This window comes from Balaenoptera musculus, chromosome 8 (assembly GCF_009873245.2).
Source record: "Balaenoptera musculus isolate JJ_BM4_2016_0621 chromosome 8, mBalMus1.pri.v3, whole genome shotgun sequence".
Classification (NCBI taxonomy): Eukaryota; Metazoa; Chordata; class Mammalia; order Artiodactyla; family Balaenopteridae; genus Balaenoptera; species Balaenoptera musculus.
Window position 1 is genome coordinate 13849642 of NC_045792.1, and position 27977 is coordinate 13877618.

A 27977-nucleotide genomic window follows, 5' to 3' on the forward strand; every position below is an offset into this window, starting at 1 on the left:
CTGGGTGGTAGAGGAGAGCTTCTAGGGACCAAGGAGTCCTGACACCCAGGAGAAAGGGGACTCGGGACCTTGTTGGCTTGAGGGCTGCCTCTCCCCGAGTCAGTGGCTGAGGATCCCACCACTAATACTCCCAGCAAGTTCCTGTTCTTTCAGCTACCACAGGGTCCTAGCAGCCCATTTCCTCTCTAGAGGTGTCTGCCCACTGCCTGTGGAAGCATGGGCCCTCCAAGCGTGTTCTCACTGCCTCTTTGGGATGGTTCTGAGCTGGGCAATAAGACTGGTAGGCTGGCTGGTGAACCAAGGAGAGGCTCCCAAGGTGGGGGCAGCTGGAAATAGGCAGGTTGCCCTGTCGAAGCCTTCCTGGTCTCCCTCCCCCAGCTGAAGTCAGGTGCACTTTAACCCTTAGGTCACTTCCCACCCCCACCCCCCCACCCCCGCACCCCACGTTGCACCAGGAGGGCAAGATCTCAGGCAGGCTTTGTCTCAGCAGCTTCCTGGGCTCCATTCTCATAAGGTCTGCTCCTGGCCTCTTCACTCAGGTGACTGGCACCTGCTCCCTGTTTGTGAGCACATGTCACTGCTCCCCACCCTACCCTCTAAGAGGCAGCCACAGCACTGTGTTCCCAGAGCTCCATCCCTTTCCTTTCACCTATCTCAGGGGCTCCTGGCCTGGTGCTGGGAAGCCCCTTCACTCTGTTTGTTTAAAAACTGCACCCACCAGGAATCAGCTTTCCTGCCTCCCATCCCCAGGGTTTTCCAGGTCTCTTCCAGGGACTGTGAGTGCTAGAGGAGGACAGGGGTCTCTGGGATCTGGGGCAGACCCCTGAGGGGCAAAGGGGGGAGGTGTGAGATGGGAAGCTCCTGACTCATCTGTACTTGACTCAGCTCGTCCTGCTGCTGGGTGGGAGCGAGGGGGTGGAGTCCTAGAGGGGAGGGCAACTCCAAGATTCTTCTGGAGAGGAGGCTCAGCCTGACTGGGTACCCTGGAGAGGACTAATTTTCTAACAGCCCCTTCCCAAATTATCAGATGTCCCAATATTTGAAGCTGTGAACAGAGGAAAGTGGGTGGCCTTTGCCCTGCCCCAACCCCGGGGGGCTGGGTCCAGTGACCTGCGGCGTGTGGGAAGCCCATCTGTCGGGTGCAGGCTCAGATGAGCTGTCATGACTTGAGGGGAGGACACTGCAGTGGAGGGGAAGCACCAGGGGAATGGGGTCTTGGTGCTGCCATGTAATGGTCATGTGACCCAGGGGCCTGTCACTTCCTTTTCCCAGATCTCAGTTTCCTCACTGTGAAATGGGGATAACAATGCTGTCGTGGCAGGTGGTTGGTAGTTTTGAGGATCAGCAAGGTGGTGAAGGTGGAAGCCTGAGACCCATGTCAGCCCCATAGGCCTGCCCCTAAGCCCAGGTGCCCTCCAGCTCTCCCCGCCTCAGTCCCCCCAACCCCCCCGCACCCGTCCCGCGTGATGCAGGAGATGGGGGCTGGCAGCAGGCTGTTTCCCAGCCAGGCCCTGGACTTTGGAATCTTCCCCTGAGGAGCCTCCCTCCCTAGAGACAGAGCTGGAGCGGGAGGGGGTGGGGGGAAGCCCAATTGCCCCGGGGTTAAGTTAGGGTTAGACTCCCACAGGGTCACTGGTGTGGCCCCCCCCCCAACACCGCCCAGGTCCCAGCCCAGCCTCCGGCAGCTCGGCAGGGAATGTGGGCCGGTGTCTGGCTGGGCCTGTCACCGGGACAAAGCTTCTGGCCCAAGACCTCCTCCTCTCCCCCCACCCCTTTCTGGGATCTGCGGGGGGAGTGGGGGGACAGGGCTGGGGGCGGTCGGGTGAGGCTTCTGTGTTTGTGTAAGTCTGTTTGTTGGTGTATCTATGGCCCCGTGTGTGTTTCTTTGTGACTACCGGGCTCAACTTTCTATGGCTCGCTTGTGGCCGGGCCTCAGTCTTTTCATCTGTTCAATGAGTCGACGCGCTCCCTCTCTGCCCTCTGGCCGCCTCTGGAAACATGCCCCAGGCTGCTTCTGTGCTCCTGCTTTGGCCAGCGCCTCCCTCGCCCTCCCGCACACCTCCGCGGGCCGGCGTGAGCGCGCCTCTAGTTTCCTGGGCTCCGTGCGTGTCTTTGTCTCCCCGTCCACGTGTGAGCTGCGAGTGTGTGTGAGTCAGAGTTTGGGTGCTGGTGGGTGCCAGGGCCCCTGCCTGGCGGCGCCTAGCGCTGGACCGAACCTCGGCCCCGCCGTGGCGCGCGCCAGGCCCCTCGCCGCACTTGGCCGTGGGTCTGTCCGGGCGGCGCGTGCGGGGCCGGGAGAGGCACGCTGCAGTCCTGCCCGTCGCCCGCTCCCCGGCTCGCTGGCTCGCTGGCTCTCTCGCTCGCTCGCTCGGCCTCTCCGCTCTGGCTCTGCCGAAGGGGGCGGGGTGGGGTGCTGGGGCGGGGGGAGGGGAGGCTCCTGCATTCTTGCGGTCGGGGAGGAATCTGAGCCAGCGTTACTGGTCTCCAGAAGAGCCCAGCTGCAGCCCCGGGGCCCCGCCAGGCCTCTCGCTGCCCGCCCGGGCCTGCTGGGATGGGCACGGGCTAGGCCTCGAGCTGGGGGCGGGGCATCGCCCCTACCCGCGGCCCCCTTCCCGCCTGGGCGCCCAGGGGCAGGGCTCAGCGCTGGGGGCGGGGCGCCAGGGGGTCCCCCGCCCCCCGGGTGAGGGGCGTGCCTGGGGGCGGGAGTCCCCCCGGGGGCCTGACAGACCTCGCGGCCGCCCCAAGCGGGCACTTTTGCAACCCATCCTTTTAGTGAATTCTGCCCCTGCGGCCCGGGGGGCCTTGCTAGAGACTGCAAGCTCCCTGAGGGTAAGGTGCGGGAGGAATGGGGATAGGACCGGTCACTAGGATACAGGCCCCCGACTAGTAATCCTTCCTTGCCAGTCACACCCTACCCTATCCAGTTCCCTAGTCCCAGGGCTGTTGGGTCCTCCCGTCTCCCCTCCCCTTCTCACACCCCCTCCCCAAGTCACAAGTTTTCTCTTTGGGGCTTGTTGCTGCAGTCCCTGCTCCAGTACCGAGTACCTGGCTGGGCCCTGGGCACGCACAGGGGCCGTAGCCCCACTGTGTGTGGGAACCATGAGGATCCTGGCTAACAAGACAAGGTGTGTGGGTGTCGCGGAGGGCGGGATATGTGTGTGGAGTGAGGGGAAGGGAAGGGCCCAGTGGTGATGGGACTGAACTGTGCAGGCTTGGAGAGCGAGCCCCCCTGAGTACCTGGCTTCCAGGCCACCGGCGGGCTAAAGGGAGGTCAGAATGGGAAGGCCTGCCCCGAGGCAGGAGCCCACAGCTTTAGTGCCTGGGCCCAGGGGACAGAGGGGAATGGCAACCAGCTAAGCCTGCTGTTCTAGTCCCTTCCAGCCCTTTCCTCTTAAAAACGGTTTGAGCAGACCCCTGCCCACCCCACTGTCGGGTCCGATGGCGCCCTCTGGCCTCAGTCTAGCTGGGGGTGGGAGCTGGAGGGAGGGGGCGGTGCCTGCCTCCCTCCCCTTCTCCAGGAGAAGCCGGCAGACAGGGCCAGGCGGCAGCAGCAGGACAGCAGAGCTGAAATAAATCTGAGCTGGTGTGGAATGAGGGGGGATAAATATCCTCTCCCGTGATGTGATCTTTCCAGCGGCTATTAATAGGTCTCCGGGGAGGGGGAGGCGGTGGGGGGAGCGGGCTGGAGCTTAAAGGGCCCGCAGCCTAGGCTGCAGGAATCCTTGGCTTCAGTCTGCTTTGCACACCAGTCCCCTCCCCTTTTTTTTTCCTGCTCCTGCCTGCCGGCCAGGCATACTAGTAGACCCTCTTGAGGCATTCCCCTCCTGCTCTGGGGAGCTGTCTGGACCAGTGGGTACCGCTCTCTGGTGTGCTTTTCCCCACTTCCCCAGGGGAATGGGGCTGGGGCATGAGCAGTGACCCTCAGGTCCTGTGCCCCTTCCATGCTGGTGTTGGGACACATGGCAGTTGAGGTTTGGGGACCTTGGAAGGAGTCTGAAGACAGCAAACCCTTGAAGAGAGGATGCTTAAGTGTTGGCCAGGTGCTAGTGGAGGGGGGTTGCCATGGAGGCTTGCAGTCTGTTGGATGCTTGGGCTGGGGGTGGGTTGGATTCTGGCAATGTGAGGCCTTGGTTTTCGTTTGAATTGTGGGGATTGGAGGGCGGAGGGGGTTGCCCCATCTTCACTGCCCAAGGTGGAGAGGGGCGTCAGCCCTTCTCTGAGGAGACATGGAGGGGGGTAGGGGATAGCTGGTGGTCTTAAGATGGCACTCAGCCCCCACCTCCCCTACCACTAGGTGAGGCAGGATGCGGCAATTAAAATCCAGGCATGCTACACCCCTAGCAAGATTAACTTTTCATGTCTCTTCCACCTTCTCCAGGTTACCCCACCCTAGGAGGAGAGAAGCTCCAGGGAGCCCGCCGCTGTCCCCCCGCGGCCACTGCCCCCCTGCCCCAGCCAAGCCAATGCACCCAGAAAATAAGTTGACCAATCATGGCAAGACAGGGAATGGCGGGGCCCAATCCCAGCACCAGAATGTGAACCAAGGACCCACCTGCAACCTGGGCTCGAAGGGCGTGGGGGCGGGGAACCATGGGGCCAAGGCCAACCAGATCTCACCTAGCAACTCAAGTCTGAAGAACCCCCAAGCAGGGGTGCCCCCTTTCAGCTCGCTCAAGGGCAAAGTGAAGAGGGAGCGGAGCGTGTCTGTGGACTCCGGAGAGCAGCGAGAGGCTGGGACACCGTCCCTGGATTCGGAGGCCAAAGGTATCCCATTTCCTGATCCCCAAGACCCCAGCATCTTCCACAGCCCTAGACTCACACTTGCTGGGAGACCATCTTTCTAGCCCCCTTGCCTAATCGTCAACGCCCACTCCTCTCCAGCATTTATGCCGGGGGCACCTTTCTCTTACCCCCATTATACCCACCCATCTGGTCATTCTCTCAGGATTGGGTGCCACCCATGGAGGGGCCACACAGAGTGATGGGCCTCTGGTCTGTTGGTCTCATGCCTCTCCTGCTTTCCCACCAGAGCCCCCAGAGCGGGAGAGGGAGGTGCTCTGGGGTGAGGAGCAGACCCTCACACCTCCCAGGAACCTCCTGGTATCCTGGCTGGTGGGAGCTATGGTGTAGGCACTGGGGCCTGGAAGAGTAGCAGCAGTTTCCCCCTCCCCCCCCAGCCCTAATTAGAACCAGTTGTGGTTGGGGATTATGCTGGGCTTGGTGCTGGGTGGGGGAGGGGAGGCAGGCAGCAGGGCTGTAGAGAGAAATCAGAAACAAATGGTGTCGTGGTGGGGGCCAAGGGCTGGCAAAGTGCCCACCATGGCCGGGGCAATGCCCCCTGGGGTGGGGCATCTGGGAGACGGGGCTTGGGAAGGATCCCGGCTGTGGGAGGACAGGGCCTCTGGGTACTCTCTCTGACCCCTGCCTGCCTGGGCAGAAGTGGCACCCCGGAGTAAGCGGCGTTGTGTGCTGGAGCGGAAGCAGCCGTACAGTGGGGACGAATGGTGCTCAGGACCGGACAGCGAGGAGGATGACAAGCCCATTGGGGCCACCCACAGTGAGTGCCCATCATTGCCAGGATGCTGTGGCCCATGGTGCCCCCAGAGGATAGCCGCCCTGAGGGAACCTCCCTCTCCTCACCTAGGGCTTTAGAAGGCGCAGCCTGGGAAGAGGGAGCAAAGGGTCAGGAGCCCAGGCTCCTCCTCTCCCATCTCACATCTCTGACTCAGTCCCTCCCTGCACTGTGACAGCTCAGTTGCCGCCTTCCAGGTGCTCAGTGGCCCCCTCTCCCTAGGGACCAGGGTGGGGTAGGTTGAACCTCAGGTGGCCTCTCCCGGCCACATCTACACCTCCTCCCATGAATTCCTGGCCTATGCTGCCACCTACTGGTTATTAGAGGGAGGGCGGTGAGGGTCCAGCATCACTGGGAGCTGGACAGCTGGCTCGGCTGCGCAAAGCTGTGCTTAAGCCTGGGTGTGAGCTGACATTGCCTGTGTCTCTGGTGCCCTTCCCTACCCTCTAATTGACTCCTGGCAAGTGCCCGGAGTGCATCACCAGGACGAGGAGTGGGTGTGGGTGGACGCCCACCCCTCTCATTCTTGCATTGATCAGCATTTATTTGGGCCTGGCACTAGTGATGGGGGAGAAACGGACATACGCCTGCCCTTGGGAAGCCCATACACATTGATTTGATGCTTTCCCTCCAAGCTTACGTCTGTGTGTGGGGAGAAACAACTTAATGCATACGAAACTAACCAGAGAATGTTAAATTGTGAACTTGTCGAAAGCCAGACTGTAGAAAGAAGGAAGAAAAAAATATGCTGGATACTTTGCTACTTTGTTTTATTTAATCCTTATAATAGCCTTGTGAGGTAGGTGTTATTATGATGCAGAGGAGGAAACAGACTCAGCAGATGTTTGTGGAAAGAGCAGATCATGTCCGTGGAGGTGGTGTATGGGATCAAATACTGAAGCCTCTGCAGCTGGATGGCACTTTAAAGGTCATCTGGTCCCAGCTACCCCCCACCCCCACCCCAGGGGACTCATTGGTGGTCCACAAGCCCCTGGCCAAACCCTTCAGTGATAGATGGGGGTGGTCACTGCTTCCCAGGACAGACCTCCTCAATTCACTTTTATAACACTAGACTGTGCCATTGTAGAAACATGAAAACACAGGGAAATCAAAGAAGAAATTGCTAACATCCCATACCTGATACCAAGGCAAGCACTTAACTGTTTTAGTTATATTGCCATTAAATTCTCAAAGAGTTCTTAATGGTAGGGCAGTATAATGTAGAAGTTAAGAGCACAGACTCTGCAATCAGACCGCCTTGGTTTATATCCTGGGTCTTCCACTTATTATTTGTGTAAATTTGGGAAAGGGCCTCAGTTTCCTCATCTATAAAAATAATCTTTTCCTCTTAGGGTTGTTGTGAGGAGTCAGTGAGTTGAGACATGTAGCACACTTAGAACAGTGTTAGCTTTTTTTTTTTTTTTTTCTGGCTGCAGTGGGTCTTTGTTGCTGCGTGCGGGCTTTCTCTAGTTGAGGCGAGCAGGGGCTACTCTTCGTTGCGGTGCGCGGGCTTCTCATTGCGGTGGCCTCTCTTGTTGCAGAGCACGGTCTCTAGGCGCGTGGGCCTCAGTAGTTGTGGCTCGCAGGCTCTAGAGCGCAGGCTCAGTAGTTGTGGTGCACGGGCTCAGTTGCTCCGCGGCATGTGGGATCTTCCCGGACCAGGGCTCGAACCTGTGTCCCCTGCATTGGCAGGCGGATTCTTCACCACTGCGCCACCAGGGAAGTCCCCAGTGTTTAGCTTTTATTGTTATCATTGTACTAGAAGTTTCCTTATTGAAATAAAAGCCTGCCTCTCTCCCCATAACTCATCTCCAGGAGTCCTAGTTCTGTGTATTGAATGTGCACTTTCCTCTTCCCCAGGGCAGCCCTCACACATTGAGGTCAGCTCTCAAGTTCCCACCCTAAACTTCTGGCTCTGTTATTCTATGTAAAACTGGAGAGACAGGGTCCAGAGCAGGGCCGTTATGAGGTAGGAGGGTTAGAGAAGATTTCTTCAAGAAGAGGAGCCTGCCCGTGGGCCTGCGGGAAGGTGGCTGCTGCCCCAGCTCAAGGGAGACAACTTGGGGCAGTAGGTGCTGTCACTTACTGTCTGCAGGCCAGGCACTTGACTGGTGGCAAAGTTCCACCCACTCACTAGACCCATGAATGACCAAGCGTAGATCTTTTGTAGGCGAGGACTTACAGTCAGGGCTGTGACCATGGAACAAAACCTCACTCGGTGCCGAGGATGGCCAGTCTACCCTGGCAGTGAACCCAGTATGTCAGGCTTTTGTAACTCTCTCTTTTCTAAACAGTTTTTTAGTTTGTGACATAGTTGTGAACTTGCTGTAAAAATAGATTTCTTTGACCAGCCCTTCCCCCTCCTGCAGGGCTGGAGTTAGTGTTTCCATTTTACAGATGAAGGAACTGAGGCTTAGAGGGAGGAAGTATCTTGTTCATAAGGTTGCAGAACAGTTAGTGGTAGGGCTAGAGTGAAAACCATTCAGCGTTTGAATCATCAGCTGTACAGGCTCTTTGCCTTCTCCCCTCACCTGGCCAACGTGCATACACACGCACAGACCACAGCGAGGGGTCGGAGCAGGGCCAAGCTCGGGGCTCCGCAGCCCCTGCCTGGTGCAGACCCTGGCTCTGCACTGCCTGGCTGTGTCACCTTGGGTGAGTAATGTCATCCCTCTGAGGCTGTCACATGGAGTATACGACAAGTGGAGTGTACGACAGCTTCCTCCCAGGGATGTGATGATTAGGTGGAATCACATCCATAAGCGTCCGTCAGGGTGCCAGGCATGCGGGAGCCTATTCATAAGGGTCACATTTTCCCTCTCCCTCCTCTCCACATGGTCCGCACAATTTCCATCCTTTTCAAAGCCTGGTCTAGGGCAAGTATAGAAACTAGACTAGTGAAAATGCCCCATTGGGGCCCCAGATGACCCTGTGGGCACGAGCTATGAAGCAGTGAGCCTCTCTGTCCCTGGGCATCTCTAGGATGGTACGGTAGTGACAGGGGCGGGTGGGGGGCTGTCCCCCCACTGGATCTCCTCTCTAAATCTGGGCCTCTTTCCCTCTCCTCTCTTGTGCAGATTGTAATGTAGCAGACCCAGCCATGGCGGCCCCACAGCTGGGTCCTGGCCAAGCCGCCCAGCTGCCCCTCAGCGAGAGCAGCGCACCAGGCCCCCCGCATGGGCCCCCGCCAGGCCTCCGGCCCGACGCCCCCGGGGGTGGAGGCGGGGGCGTCCCGGGAAAGCCTCCCTCACAGTTTGTGTATGTCTTCACCACCCACCTGGCCAACACGTAAGTGCCTCAGCGCTTGTTTGCCTAGCACCCCTCAGCCTGGGGTCCTGAGTGAGTGCCTGCAGGGGGCCAGGGTTGGCTTGGGTTGGGCTGGGTGAGGTTGAGGGCTCCCTCCTGCCTGCCTCTCTGAGCTGTCTGTGCCCAACCCTCCTGTGTAGGGCTGCGGAGGCAGTGCTGCAGGGCCGGGCCGACTCCATCCTCGCCTACCACCAGCAGAACGTGCCCCGTGCCAAGCTGGACCAGGTGAGTGTGTCACCTGGCCTGGGCATGGTGCTCTGTGAGCAGCGGATTGGCCAGTGCATCCCCTTACCTGTCTCGTGCTCTGCCTTTGTCCTCTTGCAGGCCCCCAAAGTGCCACCCACCCCAGAACCGCTACCCCTGAGCACACCATCAACAGGCACCCCTCAGTCCCAGCCTCCTCCACTGCCGCCACCGCCACCCCCAGCCCCAGGCAGCGCCCCCCCTGCTCTGCCTTCTGAGGGGCCTCCTGAGGACACCAATCAGGACCTGACACCCAACTCGGTGGGAGCTGCCAGCACGGGTGGTGGCACTGGGGGTACCCACCCTAATACCCCTACAGCTTCCACCGCCAACAACCCGCTGCCTCCTGGAGGAGACCCCAGCAGTGCTCCCGGCCCTGCCCTGCTTGGGGAGGCCGCCACCGGCAATGGGCAGCGGAGCCTGGTGGGCTCAGAGGGCCTGTCCAAGGAGCAGCTGGAGCATCGGGAGCGTTCCCTCCAGACGCTTCGAGACATTGAACGGCTGCTGCTCCGCAGCGGGGAGACTGAGCCCTTCCTCAAGGGGCCCCCCGGAGGAGCAGGCGAGGGGGGACCCCCAGCACAAGCCCCTCCCGCCCCCCAGCAGCCACCCGCGGCCCCGGCCAGCGGGCTGAAGAAGTACGAGGAGCCCTTGCAGTCCATGATTTCGCAGACACAGAGCCTCGGGGGCCCTCCGCTGGAGCATGAAGTGCCTGGACACCCCCCGGGTGGGGACATGGGGCAGCAGATGAACATGATGATGCAGAGGCTGGGCCAGGACAGCTTGACACCTGAGCAGGTGGCTTGGCGCAAGCTGCAGGAAGAGTACTACGAGGAGAAACGGCGGAAGGAGGAGCAGATCGGGCTGCATGGGGGCCGCCCACTGCAGGACATGATGGGCATGGGGGGCATGATGGTGAGGGGACCACCGCCTCCCTACCACAGCAAGCCTGGCGATCAGTGGCCCCCCGGGATGGGAGCCCAGCTGCGGGGGCCCATGGATGTCCAAGATCCCATGCAGCTCCGGGGTGGGCCACCCTTCCCCGGTCCCCGTTTCCCAGGCAACCAAATGCAACGGGTGCCTGGGTTTGGGGGCATGCAGGGTATGCCCATGGAGGTGCCCATGAATGCCATGCAGAGGCCTGTGAGGCCGGGTATGGGCTGGACTGAAGACTTGCCCCCTATGGGGGGGCCTGGCAATTTTGCCCAGAACGCGGTGCCCTACCCAGGCGGGCAGGGTGAAGCCGAGCGATTTATGACCCCTCGGGTTCGTGAGGAGCTGCTGCGACACCAGCTGCTGGAGAAGCGGTCGATGGGCATGCAGCGCCCCCTGGGCATGGCCGGCAGCGGCATGGGGCAGGGCATGGAGGTGGAACGGATGATGCAGGCGCACCGGCAGATGGATCCGGCCATGTTCCCCGGGCAGATAGCTGGCGGCGAGGGCCTGGCGGGCACTCCCATGGGCATGGAGTTTGGTGGAGGTCGGGGCCTCCTGAGTCCCCCCATGGGGCAGTCTGGGCTGAGGGAGGTGGACCCACCCATGGGGCCAGGCAACCTCAACATGAACATGAACGTGAACATGAACATGAACATGAACCTGAACGTGCAGATGACCCCACAGCAGCAGATGCTGATGTCGCAGAAGATGCGGGGCCCCGGGGACATGATGGGGCCGCAGGGCCTCAGTCCCGAGGAGATGGCCCGGGTGCGGGCCCAGAACAGCAGCGGCATGATGGGCGGCCCGCAGAAGATGCTTATGCCCTCGCAGTTTCCCAGCCAGGGCCAGCAGGGATTCTCTGGGGGCCAGGGACCCTACCAAGCCATGCCCCAGGAAATGGGCAATACTCAAGACATGTTCAGCCCCGACCAGAGCTCAATGCCCATGGCAAACGTGGGTACCACCCGGCTCAGCCACATGCCCCTGCCTCCTGCATCCAATCCTCCCGGCTCTGTGCATTCAGCCCCAAACCGGGGGCTGGGCAGACGGCCTTCAGACCTCACCATCAGTATTAATCAGATGGGCTCACCGGGCATGGGGCATCTGAAGTCGCCCACCCTTAGCCAGGTACACTCACCCCTGGTCACCTCGCCCTCCGCCAACCTCAAGTCACCCCAGACTCCCTCACAGATGGTGCCCTTGCCTTCGGCCAACCCGCCAGGACCTCTCAAGTCACCCCAGGTCCTCAGCTCCTCTCTCAGCGTCCGTTCGCCCACCGGCTCGCCCAGCAGGCTCAAGTCTCCCTCCATGGCGGTGCCTTCTCCAGGCTGGGTCGCCTCGCCCAAGACAGCCATGCCCAGCCCTGGAGTCCCCCAGAACAAGCAGCCGCCTCTGAACATGAACTCTTCCAGCACCCTGGGCAACATGGAGCAGAGTGAGTCAACGGGGCCGGGCAAGTGGGCCCTGGCCTCTGGCGCTGGGAGCCTCCCCGGTGGGAGTATTCTTGCTGGGCCAGGGGAGTGAGTTAAGGCATCCGTGCCGGGGCCCAGAGGTGGACGGCTCTGCTCGCGGGGCAGACTCTGGCAGCTGTGTGTGAGCTTTCACAGGGAGCTCCACGTTCATCTCCCAGGCATTTCAAGGGGGTCATATTTGGGATCTCCCCACTGCCCGGGGCCCTGAGGCTGCAGGAACCGCTTGGAGACAGGTGGGCTGTAGTGACAGTGGGGAGCCTGTGTTGAGTGGGACATCTGTGCCTGGAGGAGTCAGGTGGAGGTTTGGGAGCTGACCTCTTGCTAAGCCCCCAGTGTGAGCAGCCAAATTCATCTTCCCCTCCCCAGTCACCCCTGCTCTTTCTGTCTCCCCGCTTCTGTAGGTGCCCTCCCGCCTAGCGGCCCCCGGAGCAACTCCTCAGCGCCTCCCGCCAACCCTCCCAGCGGCCTCATGAACCCCAGCCTGCCATTCACTTCCTCCCCAGACCCCACGCCTTCCCAGAACCCCCTGTCACTGATGATGTCCCAGATGTCCAAGTACGCCATGCCCAGCTCCACCCCGCTCTACCACAATGCCATCAAGACCATCGCCACCTCAGACGACGAGCTGCTGCCCGACCGGCCCCTGCTCCCCCCGCCACCACCACCACCGCAGGGCTCTGGGCCAGGTGCGGGGACAGGGAGGGGCCGCGGGGAGAAGAGCTGATGCAGGCACTGGGCGTGGGAAGAGTTGCCACGGCCAGCAGCTGCCCCTGCGGTCCTGCTGGCTTTTTTGCGCTTCCAAAGAGCCCTGGGCGTGGAGTAGGGGGGGTGTCCCGGGACACAGTTCCCACTCATCGCTCAGTGAAGCCAAGCCCGGAAAGCTGGAGTGGTCTTTCCACCTACTGATGTGTCCCTGGCTGGCTGGGCCAGAGCTTGGGCCTCTTGGCTTCTCACCTAAGTGCCTGGAGTCCCTTCCCTCGTAGCTAGGGCAGGCCAACGGTGAAAGCCCTCAGCGCTAGTACCAGCCTGGCTGGGGAGTGGGGAAGGATTGAGTTCTGCACCCTCCCCCAGCTGGGCGCACACGGTTCCTGACCCCCATTTCTCTTTCCCCGCAGGGATCAGCAATAACCAGCCCACCCAGATGCACCTGAACTCAGCTGCTGCCCAGAGCCCCATGGGCATGAACCTGCCAGGCCAGCAGCCCCTGTCCCATGACCCCCCACCTACCATGTTGCCCTCCCCCACCCCTCTGGGCTCCAACATTCCACTGCACCCCAATGCACAGGGGACAGGAGGGCCCCCTCAGAACTCGATGATGATGGCTCCAGGGGGCCCAGACTCCCTGAATGCCCCCTGCGGCCCTGTGCCCAACTCCTCCCAGATGCTGCCCTTTCCCCCTCGGCTGCAGCAGCCCCACGGTGCCATGGCCCCTAGTGGGGGCGGGGGCGGGGGACCCGGCCTGCAGCAGCACTACCCTTCAGGCATGGCCCTGCCCCCAGAGGACCTGCCCAGCCAGCCGCCAGGCCCCCTGCCCCCCCAGCAGCACCTGATGGGCAAAAGCATGGCCGGCCGCATGGGTGACGCGTACCCCCCGGGCGTGCTCCCCGGGGTGGCGTCAGTGCTGAACGACCCTGAGCTGAGCGAGGTGATCCGGCCCACCCCGACGGGGATCCCCGAGTTCGACTTGTCCAGGATCATCCCCTCGGAGAAGCCAAGCAGCACCCTCCAGTACTTCCCCAAGAGCGAGAACCAGCCCCCCAAGGCCCAGCCCCCCAATCTGCATCTCATGAACCTGCAGAACATGATGGCGGAGCAGACCCCCTCCCGGCCCCCCAACCTCCCGGGCCAGCAGGGCGTCCAGCGGGGGCTCAACATGTCCATGTGCCACCCCGGACAGATGTCCTTGCTGGGCAGGACAGGTGTGCCCTCACAGCAGGGCATGGTGCCCCATGGCCTGCACCAGGGGGTCATGGCCCCTCCACAAGGCCTCATGACCCAGCAGAATTTCATGCTGATGAAGCAGCGGGGCGTGGGCGGTGAGGTCTACAGCCAGCCCCCCCACATGCTCCCCCCGCAGGGCTCTCTCATGGGCCCCCCGCCCCAGCAGAACCTCATGGTGTCCCACCCGCTGCGGCAGCGCAGTGTGTCTCTGGACAGCCAGATGGGCTACCTCCCGGCGCCGGGCGGCATGGCCAACCTGCCCTTCTAGCAGTCCCCGTGGGGGGGGCTGGAGCTGGGGCGATACTGCAAATAGGATAACCTTAAGAAAGTTTCTTCCCCTTCGGTGTTGGGATGGCCTGGGTCAAGGGGTGGGGTGGAGGGGGTGGGAGGGGGCTTGTGTGGGGAGTGGCATTTGTGGAAACCAGATGTGCTGGCAGCTTAGGGGGAAGTGGCAGAGTGGGGTGGGGGATTTGGGATGGGGGTTGGTCCCATTTCGGCCGCCAGGACTGCCCCTCCCCCTCGTCCCCCCCCCCCACTCCAGTCCTACGGAGCCTCGATTTTCCCTCTTTCTCTGCGTCCACCCTCTTCAGCTTTGCTTTCAGAGCCCTGTATCTAATCCTTGGCAGGGAGCAGGAGAGGAGAGCTCTCCCTCCCTCTCCCTCCCTCTCCCTCCCTCTCCCTCCCCTTCCTGCTGCTGTCTCCTCCGGGAGCTTCACTTTCCTCCTCTTGGTTTCTCTGCCCACCCCCCCACCCCCATTTTTCCTTCTGTTTTCTCCTGCCTCAGTTCCTCTCCCTGATGATGTGGCTGACCCCCTCTCCCACCCCAACCTGCAGGCGGCTGGCCAGGTGGGCAGGCGCCAGCCGTAGCTGTAAATAGAGCGCTGCGCTTTTGTGCCGGTTTGTGTGTGTGCTGTATTTCTGTGTTTTGATAGAAGTCACACAAAAAAAGGATAAAAGAAACCCTTCCCCCCTTTTTCAAATGATTGCCCCTTCCATTCCCCTGGACCCAGGGGCACGCAGTCTGACACACCTACCCGCTGTGGCAGTGTCTCTGGGTCCATAAAGGGTACCATTCCGGTCCCCTCCCCCCAATGGTGAAATGACATAGCTACACCCACACCTAAACTGAGGTCAGACCACCTAGGCTTCCACCTGGTGAGCCCCAGCAGGGCTGAGACCCCCCAGGGCGGCAGCCTGTCTGCTGCTGAGTGATTCAGGAGAACGCGTGCACGTGCATGTGTGTTTGCCCCACAGAGGTGACACGGGGCCCTGGCTTCCTAGCTGTGGATGTCTGGTGTCCCCTGCTGCTACATCTTAGCCAGAACTTGAAGTCCTTGGTCCCCAGTCTGGGATGAAGGCAAGGAGGACGAGGCGGAGACTGTGTGGCACCCTCGTGTGGAGCCGTGGAGGGGTGGCCCGGGGGGCCAGATGGTCCTGTGCCCGCTGCAGGGGCTCTGGGCCAGGTAGCCCCCAGGGCCATGACTCTTCCAGAGGCTACCACCTACTTCCTTATCACCAAAGGAGGAAAGGAAAAGGGTTTGGCCAAGTCCGTCTGTCTCCCTCCAGCCTCCACCCGCTGAGGATGGAATAGAGAAAGTGTTGGATGCGGAGCAGGAGAGCGTCTTCCCGCTTCTCTCTGCTGTCCGATCACTGGCAAGGTCCCTCTGCCCAGAGCTCAGGGCTCTGTGCCCACCCAGGCGCAGCCACTGCCTTCCCCTCAGCCCCCGGCTCTTTCCCATACGAGCTCCCCACCCGCCTCTGGTCAGAGCTGAAGCCATACACGATTGGGTGTTTTGCCCCCCTCAGCCCCAGGAGTAAAACACTTCTTTTCTCACTTCCTTTCCTGCCTTGTGAGGTGGCAGGGCAGTTACCTGGCTGAGGCCTTTCCTACCGCACCTCCAGGGCCAAGGGCCATTTCTAGACAAGGTGTCTTCTGCCGTGGCCCCGTCCCCAGCCTTCCTGACCTGAGGGCCTGGTCTCCCATTGGCAGCTGTGATACAAAGGGATTTGTCCCCAGTTCTCCCAGTCTGGTGCTGTCCTCAGTACCCCGTCAGCCAGGTCAAGTGCTTCCTCCGGGGCTGGCTGCGAGCTCCTGCCTCCCCCAGCCCCTCCCAGGGGCCAGGGCCTGGTCCCCCGTGTTCAGGGGCCACCTGCCCTCAATCCCGCCAGACACGTTCCCACCCTGTCTCAACCCGGGCCTCGTGCCCTTGAGTCCCCCACCCATGACCCAAGACTCCCCAAACCGACTCTTAAGTGTTTCCTGCGCAGAGGAGAGACGGGTCAGACTGAAAAGGGCCTGATGCCCTCCCCCTCCCCCGCTCCTCCCACCTCTGCCAACAGACTAGCTTTCCAAGGTGAATTCCACAGGCCAGCTACTTCCCTCCATCCATGGCCACACCCCCAGCCATTTTGTACCATTATATAAATATATATATAAATATAAATATATAAATACAATATGTGAAGACATCTTCTTGGTTTTTATTTTGAAACAATTTTTAGGCTTGTTCCGGGGGTCTCTGTGCTGCCTGTACTGTATTGACCTGTTTTATAGGTGCCTTTTTATTAAAAAGAGAAAATTAAAAATCCAGTTTCTTGCTGTCTTGCTTCCGTGTCTGGCTCCTCCGCTGCCCAACTTACTATTGGGTGCTGGGAGGAAAAAGGGGCCCCAGGGATTCCCTGGTGTTCCACGGTGAAGACCTAGTCCCCTGGGTCACAGCTCTGATCTCCCCTGCGGGAGCCTCTTAGGGACCCTGGCTGACTGGCTTGAGTGGGCTTGGGCAACCGATGTGTGCCCTCAGCAACTACAGGGGTCCCTGATGTCTCATTCTAGGCAGACCAGAGGCTGGGGAGGAGGCAGGGAGAGCCCTCCCCGGGCAGGGGGCAGGCGGGCGCAGAGCAGCTTCCTGTGGTTCCATCTGAGTGGTATCCTCTCGGGGCAGGGCCCAGCTTCCTGGAGCCTGGGGACTTCCCTGCCTAGGCCTGCTTGTCACACTGCCCAGCCCAAGGGGATGCCTTGCGGCTCTTGCTGAGGCCCAGAGAGATGGCCTGGCCTGCAGGCAGGGGGCTGGATGAGATGACCCCCAGGGATCCCTTAGGTCTGTCTCTTTCCTCAGGAGGTCTCCATCTCTGCTCCGTGGTCAGATTCTCTCTGTGGCTCCAGGAGTTTCCCCTGGCTGTGTAGTTTGCGGGGAGAGGGACAGGGAAGAACGCGTCTGTCCCCTTCCCCATCGGTGCCCAGACCCACCAGGGCCCTGGACCCTGCTGCCCCTGGCCCACCCTGGGAGCTCTCCACCCTGGGCAGAGAAGACAGCTGGCTTTGGTTAATACTTGTTCATCCTTGGAGCTGGGGAAGGAGAATCTTTCCTTCCCTTGGTTGGGCTCCTCTCTGCTGACCTTAGTCCTTCTCTAGGATGCTGGCTGGTCTCTGAGGGCGCCTGGAGTCTGCCTCAGGCTGCAGACCTCCCAGGGCCCAGTGACGTGGTGCTGGCCCGGTGCCATTTTGGTCAGAGCCAGGGGCAGCCACCTGGACCGGGTCATCCTGAGCTTCCTGCTTGGTCAAGATGCTGCACGGCTGGTGACCTGAAAGAATGTCTGTGCTTGTTCGGCACTGAGACATGTTAAGGCCCCAGTCTGTTGCCAGCTGGCCTTTCCTCAGCCTTAACCTCCATCCATCCCCTGGTGCTCAGCCGCTTGTTACTTTTGGCAGGTGAGCTGAGAGGAGAGGTGGGTGGTTGTGGAGGTCGGTGGTCCATAAGATGATGGAGTACATTCTGGAAGGGGAATGACTTTCCCTATTGACAGGGGCAGAAGTAAAATTTGTTTCTTGAGCTTTAGATGGTTAGGATGAGAGAAGGTAAGTGTGGTCCTCTCAGCCCAAAGTGATGCAGACGAGCACAGGTATCCTTTGCTTTGCCCTTGGGCTGCTTTCCCCTCCCTGCACCCCAGCCTAGACCCGGGGCTGGGAGAAGAGCTGGCAGGGACGTCCCAGAAAGAGGGGTTGGTTCCTCCAGCTGCCCCATATGAGGACACTGGCCAAGGCGAGCTCTTAGGATCCCAGATCCTGTTGGAAGGAGTTCGAGCATCACTGCCTGCCCCAAGGAAAGCAGAAACAAAGGGGGGCTAGGACCTAGAAGGTGGTGAGGGAGGTGGCATTCTCTGACTCCGAGAGGCTGCTCTTGCGCCAACTAGGGAAGAACTGGCAAAGAGAGGCAGGGCCGGCACAGCCCAGCTTGGTCAGAAGCCGCGACAGGTCACTGCGGAACTTCACGCCGGCAAACGTGTAGAGCATGGGATTGAGGCAGCAGTGGGCCAGGCCCAGGAACTCACTCATGGTGATGGCCACGGAGAGATAGCCATTGAACTCACAGCTACTGCCCAGGGCCTTCAGCCTCGTCAGGGTGTCCAGGAAGATAACGACGTGGTAGGGTGACCAGCAGAGAAAGAAGACACTTGTCACAAGGATGGCCACCCTGACCGCCTTCTGCCGCTGAGGATGCCGCTGGGCCTGGCACAGCCTGTGCACCACCCCGACATAGCACCAGGTCATCACCAGCATTGGCAGCAGGAATCCTCCGATGTGATAGAGAAAGCGGGAGGTGAACCAGGCATTGGTTTCGGCCTGGTTCTCTTGGGGGAAGGTGCAGCGTGGCAGAGAGTCGTTGTAATGGGGTTGACTGACCTTGGCGAAAAGGATCTCTGGCAAGGCGAAGAAGACGCCCGCCAGCCAGATGGTTGCACAGGTGATGTGGATGGAGAGGAGGCGGCGGTGGCGGTAGGCGTGGACGGCGTGGACGATGGCCAGGTAGCGGTCCACGGCGATGCAGGCCAGGAGCAGGCTGCTGCAGTAGAAGTTGATCTTGTGCAGAGAAATCACGGTTTTGCAGAGGAAGCTGCCCAGGACCCAGCCCACGGAGCCCTCGGCCACAGCAAAGGGCAGGATGAAGACCAGCAGGAGGTCGGCCACCGCCAGGTGGAACAGGAAGGTCTCGGTTGAGCTGCGCGTTTGCCGGTGCCGCTCCAGGATCACCAGCACCAGGATGTTGCCCATCATGCCCAGGAGGAAGATGAGCCCATAGGCCACGGGCACGAACACGGCCTTGAAGGAGGTCAGCAGGGGCCCCTCAACTGTGGAGCAGAGGTGATTTTCCATTGTGTGGGTCTCCGTACTGTCATTGTAGCTGCCTAATTCCTTGTACTGCAAGGGCAAGGAGACAGGAGGGTGGGAACTGAGAACCAGTCTTTCCTCTCAGAGAGGGACCCAGACCCCCTGGTAGAGTAATCCTATCCCCCCAGGCTAACTGCTTTTGTCCCTGCACTCCCAGTCTGCCCACGGACCAAATCCCAGTTTCCCTTTGTGTTCCTCAAACAAATCACGTTGCCTTTTCCAACTTCAGTTTTCGTCTGTAAACATCCCTCACTGGGTAGTGACAAAGAGGAAAGGAGATACATGGTGTGGATGTGCTTCATAAACTCTGAAGGGCTGGGCACCTGTAAGTCATTTCTCGTTTGCGAGTCCTCAGGTGTGGAAGGATGCAGCCGCAGGGGCTGGAATCAAGGCTCCCATTTGGGGGAATGGATCTGGTTGGGACAAAGAGCCACCTCTTCCAATTCTGAACAGAACAGAGGGCACTAAGACCTAGGATCCTGCTGAAGGGGTGGATGCTGATATGGCCTGCTGGCTTGCTCTCAGTTTGTCCCCTTGTTCCTTCATTATATCTGAAATTGCAGTAAGAGCCTCTTTTTTGTTTAATCGGCACAGCAAGCTCAAGGTATGTGGTATTCCTGTTTCACCCATGTCTTGCCAGAGATCAGGTCTGCTTGAACCCGCGCTGACGTAACTTCCACCACTACGCAGCACTGCCTGCCTGCCCTGCCTGCTACTCCCCATCCCCAGCAAACGCCTCACTCTGCTCCCTTCTCCTCGAGGGGGGTGGGGAGGGGAGGAGGGGGGGAGGTTTCCAAGTGAAGGGGCTGAGCCCACTCTGTCTCCGGAAGCTCACTCCTCCCTTGCCTCCTCCTCCTCCCCCCACCCCTCCCCACCCCAGCACTCAGGTTGTTTACCCAGCTAACCGCAAAGGAAGGCAGGGTGCCTGTTTTCATACCTTTCACTCACAGCTGTCCCCCTGCACCTGCTCCGCACTTCCCAGCTCTGTTCCTCCCACCCCCTCCCCTAACCAGCCCCCTCTCCACAGCATTTCAAAACCAATTATAACCAGCTTATGTGGGTTCAAAAAGGCACTTCTGTAAACGATGAGCCCCAGGGAGAGAGAGGATGGGAGAGGGTACCGGGCACCCAGGCTCAGGGTGGTCCCACCCTGCCCTCCTTCCTGGAGAGCGAGGGTCCCACACAAGCAGGGGGTGGTTGTACTGCTACCCAGGGCCCCAGTTGTGGGTCATACACTTGCTCTCAATGGTGGGAAGACCCATTCCCCAACCTGGGCCTTTCCTTCTGGTTCCTGGGACAGGTGGCTCTGGGAGAAGCGGGTGGGAGGATACATTAGTGCAGTGGCAGAGTCATAGGCTCGCCCGACCCCAGCATCCCTCTGCCATAGCCCCAGTCTAGCCCTTCTTCACCCTAATGCTCTCCCCATTACTGGGGACAGGACTACTGTCTCCCCATGGGTCCCATTCTCACTGACTTCTCCACTCTTATCCATCTCCTACACAGAGGACAGGATGAGTTTTTCAACCCACGAATACCATCACATCAGTGTCCTGCTTAAAATCTTTTACTGGTTCCCTGTTACCTCTAAGCAGTGGTTTTCTTTTCTTTTTGTCTTTACCTTTTTTTTTTTTTTTTCAGTTTCATAGAATTTAAAAAAAATTTTATTGGAGTAGAGTTGATTTAAAAATGTTGTGTTAGGGGCTTCCCCGGTGGCGCAGTGGTTGAGAGTCTGCCTGCTAATGCAGGGGACGCGGGTTCGAGCCCTGGTCTGGGAAGATCCCACATGCCGCGGAGCAACTGGGCCCGTGAGCCACAACTACTGAGCCTGCGCGTCTGGAGCCTGTGCTCCGCAACAAGAGAGGCCGCGATAGTGAGAGGCCCGCGCATCGCGATGAAGAGTGGCCCCTGCTTGCCGCAACTGGAGAAAGCCCTCGCACAGAAACGAAGACCCAACACAGCCAAAAATAAATAAATAAATAAATAAATAAATTTATACAAAAAAAAAAAAAATAAAAAAAAAAATAAAATGTTGTGTTAGTCATATTTAATAGCAAAGCCAATTATAAGGAAAAGTCATGTTTGGGATCAAGTTCATCAATGGAAGATTGGAAGAAGCCAACCTCAATGCATTCACACAGCAGAATACAATGCAGCGCTCAAAAAGAAGTGAGGTTTACCTGCACGTTCTCTTAGGAAGAAATGTTTACCATACATTACTAAATTTCAGAACTAGTTGTGGGGCCTCTCATACAGCATAAGTCCATGGACTTTCTTTGCAGGTTTTACTTGGGGGGGGGGGGGGGGGCGGGAAGGGAGGGAGCCTCTGGTCCTCCCGTCTTTAAACCAGACACCCTTGCCTCATGTGGTGTTTCACACATATGCTTTTGTTTAAGAAAATGGTTCTGCTTTCACTGGAAGACCATGGACTTGCAGGGTGAGGTCTAAACTCCTCTACAGGGCCTTTACATTTTTGCAAACTGTATATTCCCCTGACCTTTCAAACCTTCTCTTCCACTTTATCGCTTTATCCCTCTCCTTCAGGTTTATCATTCTCCTGGCTGCCTGCCCCCGTCACGCTGATACAATCCTGTCTCTAAACTCTTCCTTTCGCCCAGCAGTCCTTTCTTCCCAAGTCTGCCTACTGCTATGCTTCCTTCAAGGCCCCACTCAATCCCACCTTCCTATGTCCTGCCTAACTTTCTGCTTGAATTACATTCTCTCTTCTTCCATCACATGTGCCTTTATTACCTCACTCAGGGTTGGGATGTCGGTGGCCTCATTGGATGGTGAGCTCCCAGGGGCAGGTCTCCTGTGTCTCCCTGACAAGGCCATGTGTTTTACACATGCCAGACATGCTGCAGGTGTGTGCTACACCGCTTGGAGAGCAGTTTCCCAGATAAGGCCAGGGGACCTCGTATTCTGGGACTCTGGGGAAGTTCCTCCCTGTGCCTCAGCAGACTCAGACACTCCTTCTCACCCTTCTTCAGTTTTTGCCTCTTCCCAATGCTCTTAACAGCCTAGAGCCTATCTTGGGTTCTCTATCCGTATTGGGAGTTATTTCCAACATCGTCATTGAATACAACCATTTGACTCCTCCTGGAATTCAGCAGGAGTTAAAGGGGAAAGCAGTGAGATGAGCTGTTTTCATGCAGAGCAAAGCGACTGAGACAGAAGAAGAGACGCAGGGTTTGGTGCAGTCAGCGGGGCTGGACTCCGTCTACCTCGCCGTGGGAGCCTGGCCGTCCCACTGCCCAGCGGAGGGCTTAGGTGCGGCCAGCCTGTCTGGTCCAGAACCACTCAAGACCTGCCCTCTAAAGCATTCAGGTTGATTGGTTTGCTGCTCATTTAAAGTCAACACAGAGAGACAAGTCCCTAGGACCCCAGAGCCCCCATCTCCTGAGAACCCAGGTTTAGAGGAGGGTTGGGAGTGGGGGGACTGTCTTTCCCTTCTTGCCAAGAGATCGTTGTTCGGCAGAGCGCTCAGGCAGAGAGGAGAGGACGGAGGAAGCTGGTTTGAGGAGTGCTGAGAGATGGCGATGCCCCTCAGCAGGAGGTGTCAAACAGACATCCTGGGGGCTCGGGAGTGGCACGTGTTAAAGCCACTTCCCACAGCCGGGGGATCCGGCACACCCTCCCTTCCTCAAATCATGGAGAGAGGTAATCGAGCAAGGTCAGCTCTGGCCCAGTGGGAAGTTAGGAATCAGGAATCCTGAATGCTGTGGGGAGTGGGCGCGGAAGGGAGCCCCCCAAGACTCACACCCAGAGGGAGCTCAGGGTCGGCCATCTGGCCGAGCGCTCACTCATTCTTTGCTCTGAGAAGCTGCAGGAAGCCACGGCCCTCGGGCACACACACACTCTGACGGCAGCATGACCCTGTATAGACTCAGACGTGTGACTGCTGGGGCCATGACAGCATGTGGCATAAGCAGGTACCCAGTGGACAGTAGCCTAACAAAGGCCAGGGACCCAGGCCTCAAAGAAGGCAAGAAAACACGATGACCGGGATGAAGCTGCGGAGAGGGCAGGAGTAGGGACTAGAACATTCTGTGTCCTGGTATTGAGGTGCCAGGAGAAGGGAGGATGGGGGGAGAGATCAAAGTGCTTGGAATTGTAAATATTACTCTTCCTACCCCCACTCCACCCCTCTGCCCCTCCCTTCTTTCCTTCCTCAGGAGCCTCTGTGGGACCCAGGCCCCTCCCTGGATAATTAAGTCCTCCAAGCCCCATCTGACTTCACATAATGAGGCTGTCTCACTGCCCTGCACTGGCCGGTGTGAAGCTCAGCGAACGTTTGCTGATGGGGCTCTGTGTCAGCAGGTGGGCAGCCGGTGTCTAGGACCTTCCTCGGGGGTCTGTCCTGGATCCTCTCCTCTTTTTCTCTCTCAGCCCTGTCTTGGGTGATACGGCTGGGGGAAGCTTTCAGACAGCGCAGAGTTCTCTACAACCTGGAACTACAGGCGCAAACTGACCAGATGGAATTGATAAAGAAAAGTGTAGAGACCTAGATGGGGTTTAAAACTTCAACTCTTCAGGGACAGGTTGGAGAAGACCTGACCTAACAACTGTTTATGCGAAAAAGACCCGAGAGTTTGTTGACTGCAAGCTTCAGATGAGTCAACAGGGTGACGTGGCTGCCAGCAGGGCTTTGTTACCTTATCTAGGTGAACAGAAACCTGTAGGTGGGCACCTGCCACCAACCCAGTTTGTTTGGGCTGGACAAGCGTGACCAGCTGTTAAGGGGTCTGGAAATCCCCACCCTGGGAGGAAGTTTCCAGGTCCTAGGCTGTGGTGTCCAGGAAAGAGAAGACTTGAGTCCGGGAGAGCTGGCTCCTTCAAGGACTGGAAAGAGCCCCCATGGCGAGAAGGCAGGATGGGCTTATTGTGTGAGGTCCTAGAGGGTAGAGCAGGAGAAATGGGCAGAGGTTGGGATTGGGGGTGTTTCAGTCAAAGGAGAAAGAACCTTCTAACAGGCCCTTGGGAGGAAGAGGAATGTTTGAGGCCCAGTGTGTGGGAAGGGATTCCTGCTCTGGAAAGGAAGCTGGGCCCTGCCCTCAGATGCCCCTTGCTCACAGCTCCCAGATGCTCCGAGTCTCCGGCTGCCATGCCCTGCCCTGCGCTGATCTGGTTCTCAGTGTCTCCTTCATCTAGCTCAGCACCTGGGTGGGAGCCGTTGCTTCTCCAGCCTATCTGTCCCGCACTGAGTGAATGGCCCAGCCTGACTTGCTTCTCAGCCCCCAGGAGGGAGGCAGGGCCGCTGAGTGCTTGGCTCATCCAGGCCCAACTCCAGGGCTCCAGGGGCCTGAGTCATACTAGCTGCAAGAGGTGTCTACACACAGACGCGGTTCATCACTCTGGCTATAGCGGACACACACAGGCTCCGGCTCCTTTTATGTCCCTGGCTGGATATTCCCAACCCAGAGTCAGGAGTCATGAGTGGGACCAGCCAGGGTGTCTCTCACTCCAGCTTTCAGTGGCTTGAGGGGTGCGGGGGTCTGGAGGAAGGAGGCTGGGCTGAGGGGCGAGGGCGGAGGACTTTATCCCTTCCCCACTCTTCCTTTAGAGGTTCCACACCCCCCAAAGACCATCTGAGACTCCGGCTGGCCATTTGTCACATCTCCCCCCTCTCCCCGCCCCCACCCCTCAGGAGCGAGCCCGCCAGGCTCCTCTTCCATCTCCACCCAAGGGTTTTGGCCATTAGGAACATGGCACTACTCTGGGTGTGGTTCTGGGGGGAGACTTTAAGCTACCCCTACCTCTGCACTGAGTCTTCAGGTTTCAGGGGGTCCCCCTTGGCACCCCAGATCAATTTGCACTTTGGGGACAGAGCCACACAGTCCGAGGGACAGGTAGACAGGTCTCTTAGGTATGTACGGCAACCTCTTGAAGCCATCTCCTGGGTCAGTACTGATTTGAAATATTTTGTCCCATTGTTCCTGAGAGAATACACATTCTTGTGTCCTGATTCTCAGTGCTAAATTCATGGTCACTTTTTCTGCCATTGTGCCAGAGGAGTGGATCAGCCACAGTCTGTATCCTCACTGAAGGCAAGAATTCCTGATGGAGACTGTGGTCTGTGTGCCTGAGCCCAGACTTGCCCCAACACTGACCCTCCCAGGCTGGCCCTGGGTCCTCGCCCTCATCTCTGACCCTTCCAATCCACCCACCCCAGTTGGGGCTTCTTCCACTGGGGTTCCTCTGGGATTTTTGACCTGTTTGGGAGGGGGTGAGCCTCCCTTCCCCCTAGGTAAACCCCAGAAACAGCCTGAGCTGGTTTTGGTTCCTCTTCTTCACACCTCCTTGATGAAATGGGACAGTGCCTATGAATGGCCTTTGCGTCCTGTGATGCTCTGATCACGCTGAAGTCATAGTTTGTGGGGGTCATCCCTGGGGAGGGGTCAGGGGAAGCCAGGCCCTGGGGCTGGACCAGCTTCACCCTGCTCTATAGCAGCTTCCCCTCCTGGCTGGTGTGCAGGGTGGGGCTGGAGGTGCAGTTTATGACTGACCCCCTTAGGTGCCCCAGGTCCTAGGTCTGTCAAGAGGAGGCTGCATGCTTTCAGATCCAGGTTCCTATGGACAGAGGCTTTTCTAGGTCTGCCTAGATCTGCCTTCCCAGCAGGATGGGTCCCTGGCATGCCCACCCCAGGGACCTGCCTCCTAGTTTCTGGTACTTAGCCATCTAGAGTTTTTCTGTTTGGATCCTCCGTTCGTGGGAATTAGCAACCTGTCTCAAGAAAATGGACATTTTAAACAGTTGATCTTAGAATGCAAGAGGAGGGAGGGAAGACAGGATGCCCAACACTCGGTTTATGGCCAAGAGTCCCCGGTTCTTAACCCAGCATTGGAGTCTAGAACCCAGTGTTCTAGGACACTGAACTGATACTTGGTTTGGACCGGGAGAGGGAGAGGAATAGGAAGCAAAACAATAGAAGTGAGACTAACTCCAGAGAGAAATGGGGAGCTGAGACACTCAGCAGAGCAGCACAAATCAGTACATACTTATTGAGAAGCTACTGCATACAAGATTCTTCTGCTGCCCTGCCATGCCAGGGCCCCTGTGCTGGCAGATACCGTCAGGGAGACTGTCAAAACTGCTCAAGGTCCTGCTGTGAGTGGCGGGGGTTGGAGAGAGAGGGTCTGTACTTCTGAGGGGGCAACAGCCCTGGAGAGAGAGTATATGGGAGGTGAGTGCAGGCGGGATGAGGTGCTGGGGGCTGGCTGAAGACGGGTTCAGGGCCCGGATGGTCCTAGGACTCCTGGCTCCTGGCCCGACCCTGATGGAGGGGGTTCAGGCCTGCAGGGATGCCTGGACTGAGACCACTCGTCTGAGGCGTTACATGAAGTGAGTCACCGCTCTCTGTCCCTGGGCTGCAGGTTTTCTTTGGTATGTGGGACATGCCCCGCTGTCTCCCTGCCCCCTGCCGCCACCTGTCTCTAGTAGGTCACGCAGTGGAGTGAGGCGTGCAGTTAGGGGAACTCTTGAGGTTTCTCAGAAGCCAGAACCGGCCAGGTCTCGAGTTGGTTACTGTGATATCCAACTGGGTCAGGGCTCGTGGTCAGCTTGAAGCTTCGGGCAGAGGAAGATGCCCAGTAACCTAGTCAGGTGAGGCCAGGGGCCAGGGATGGGGGCCAGGGTGGGAGCACGTTGCCTTGTCAAGGTTGTTGGGTTTTAGTCTGGTTGGACTCAGGGCCAGTTTTATGGACGTGAGACCAGTACAGTCACGCAGGGCCCAGCACTTAGAAGAGCCCTGTGCTTGGTTTAGTGCTCTGCTGTCTCTATCTTGAAATTTTTAACAGAGGCCCTGCATGTTCATTTTGCATTGGGTCCCACAAATTAAGCAGCAGGTCTGATTAGACTGATGGTTCTGGCTCTGCTTTTATCGGGGGGTTGGATCTGAGAAGACAGACTTTGGGTAATTATCCCTTCCCCCACCTCCCCATGTTCTGCTTACACTTCCAAGTCTTGGGATCTGGGCAAGTGAGAGGCAGACTTTTCCAAGCAAGTCTGGGAACACAGTTGGTGGAGTTATAGACTCCAGTCAGGGGAGCTAGAGGGAGTCGGAGACCATCTCAGGGTGAGTTTAGGGCCAGGAGAGCTGGCAGGTATAGGAGAAAAGGTTTGGACCTTTCGAAAAGGATCCAGCCCAGAATTTAGCTCAGAGAGAAGTTCTTTTCCTAGCAGTGCCCTTGGCCATGGGGGAAAGGGAGTGAAGACTACAAGAAAGTTTCAAAAAATCCTTACAAGCAACACTCTGCTGCCCTCACACAGGAGCCTTGGGTCTCTGGTTGAGTTGCTCCTTACATACATCTTTTGGGGACCCAGTAACAGCCAAGCCAACTGGGTTACTCTGCTTCACGGGACAGTCTTGGGTGGGTGGCAGAGAGTGACGCTGGGGACTATTTTCTTAGTCCACCAAAAAATACCTTATCTCTAGAGAGCCCAGGCCTCTGAGGGAGGCCACAATGTGCTCAAAGACATTTCTAGGATTAACACCGAGTTCTTCCACTAACTTGATACCAGCTTGGCACCCCCTACCTCCTGACCCCAGCCCACTGGGGTCCTCTCCCTTGCTGACCATCTCCTTGGGTTTAGCACATAATCATCATCTACGAGCTTCTGGTGAGTAGTTTTTTTCTTTCTTCTTGGCTAGTCCGTGAGCTATTGAAGTGCCAAGACCAGGCTCTCACCTTCTCTCTCCAAGAGAGAATGTCGTGCCCCGATGACAGAATCGTATAGCAAGAGATGAATAAACATACACTGACTGGTCAACTAGCAATGCCAGCCTCCTGATATTAAGCAAACCTCCAAAGTACTTTCCTACCTACCCCGTATTCCAGCCCCGTATTCTCCTCCGATGAGGAGAGGAGCCCCTATTGAAGGATGGAGGCAAAGTGACTTGTTCTATGTCCTAGAGCGTGTCAGGGAGGATGCAGGACCTGAACCCATACTTCCAATCCCCTCTAAATAAAGGATGTCTATTGAAGGCAGCAGCTCTATTTTCCATGGAATGAGAAATCAAACCTCACAAGGCAGGCGCCAATGGGCCCGTCTAGAGTCTGCCGATCCGCAGTGGGAGAGGACTGCATGTCTTTCCCCTCTTCCTGGGGCCCCGGGCGCAGGATATTTAGAATTCCTGGGCGACCATAAGCTACCTGTCCCTACTCACCAGGTCCTCCAGGTTGTAGTTCATGAAGTCCATGTCCAGGGTTAGGGGGTAGTTCATGGTTGTAGCCGTATGTCACCAGACTGGCCACTGCCTGATGTTGAGAGCTTCTCCGCCTGGTGACTATAGAGAGGTGGCAGCCGTCAGCTGCAAATTTAAACAAATGAACTGTGTGCTGTCTC

At 58.3% G+C, this 27977-nt stretch overlaps 2 protein-coding genes across 6 annotated transcripts in view; one reads left to right on the top strand and one right to left on the bottom strand.

Annotated features, from left to right (window-relative positions):
• The window catches only part of BCL9L (BCL9 like), a 26706-nt gene extending 12872 nt beyond the window's left edge, over nucleotides 1-13834 (top strand). For 2 of the 5 annotated variants that reach the window (XM_036859745.1, XM_036859746.1), the window contains 8 exons: nucleotides 3024-3125; nucleotides 4379-4764; nucleotides 5438-5557; nucleotides 8650-8860; nucleotides 9019-9103; nucleotides 9203-11489; nucleotides 11928-12212; nucleotides 12642-13834. In XM_036859745.1, the coding sequence (XP_036715640.1) occupies nucleotides 3100-3125; nucleotides 4379-4764; nucleotides 5438-5557; nucleotides 8650-8860; nucleotides 9019-9103; nucleotides 9203-11489; nucleotides 11928-12212; nucleotides 12642-13735 (4494 nt within the window). In that variant the 5' untranslated portion in view covers nucleotides 3024-3099 and the 3' untranslated portion in view covers nucleotides 13736-13834. The remainder of the gene's footprint in view (nucleotides 1-3023; nucleotides 3126-4378; nucleotides 4765-5437; nucleotides 5558-8649; nucleotides 8861-9018; nucleotides 9104-9202; nucleotides 11490-11927; nucleotides 12213-12641) is intronic. The other 3 variants (XM_036859749.1, XM_036859748.1, XM_036859747.1) reach the window with 3 other exon arrangements.
• On the bottom strand, nucleotides 13833-27866 carry CXCR5 (C-X-C motif chemokine receptor 5). Its single transcript, XM_036859750.1, has 2 exons — nucleotides 27799-27866; nucleotides 13833-18664 (listed from the first exon to the last, which is right to left on the bottom strand). Exons 1-2 carry the CDS (start codon nucleotides 27853-27855, stop codon nucleotides 17597-17599), a joined length of 1125 nt encoding a protein of 374 aa, XP_036715645.1. The 5' UTR covers nucleotides 27856-27866; the 3' UTR covers nucleotides 13833-17596.
• Between the last annotated feature and the right edge of the window lie 111 nt (nucleotides 27867-27977).

Bases quoted from the DNA above. Each gene is read 5' to 3' on its own strand.
- CXCR5 (XM_036859750.1), bottom strand. From the start codon at position 27,855: ATGAACTACCCCCTAACCCTGGACATGGACTTCATGAACTACAACCTG. The intron at 18,665-27,798 runs GTGAGTAGGGAC...TTGCCCTTGCAG, and splicing joins ACTACAACCTGGAGGACCTG to TACAAGGAATTAGGCAGCTA.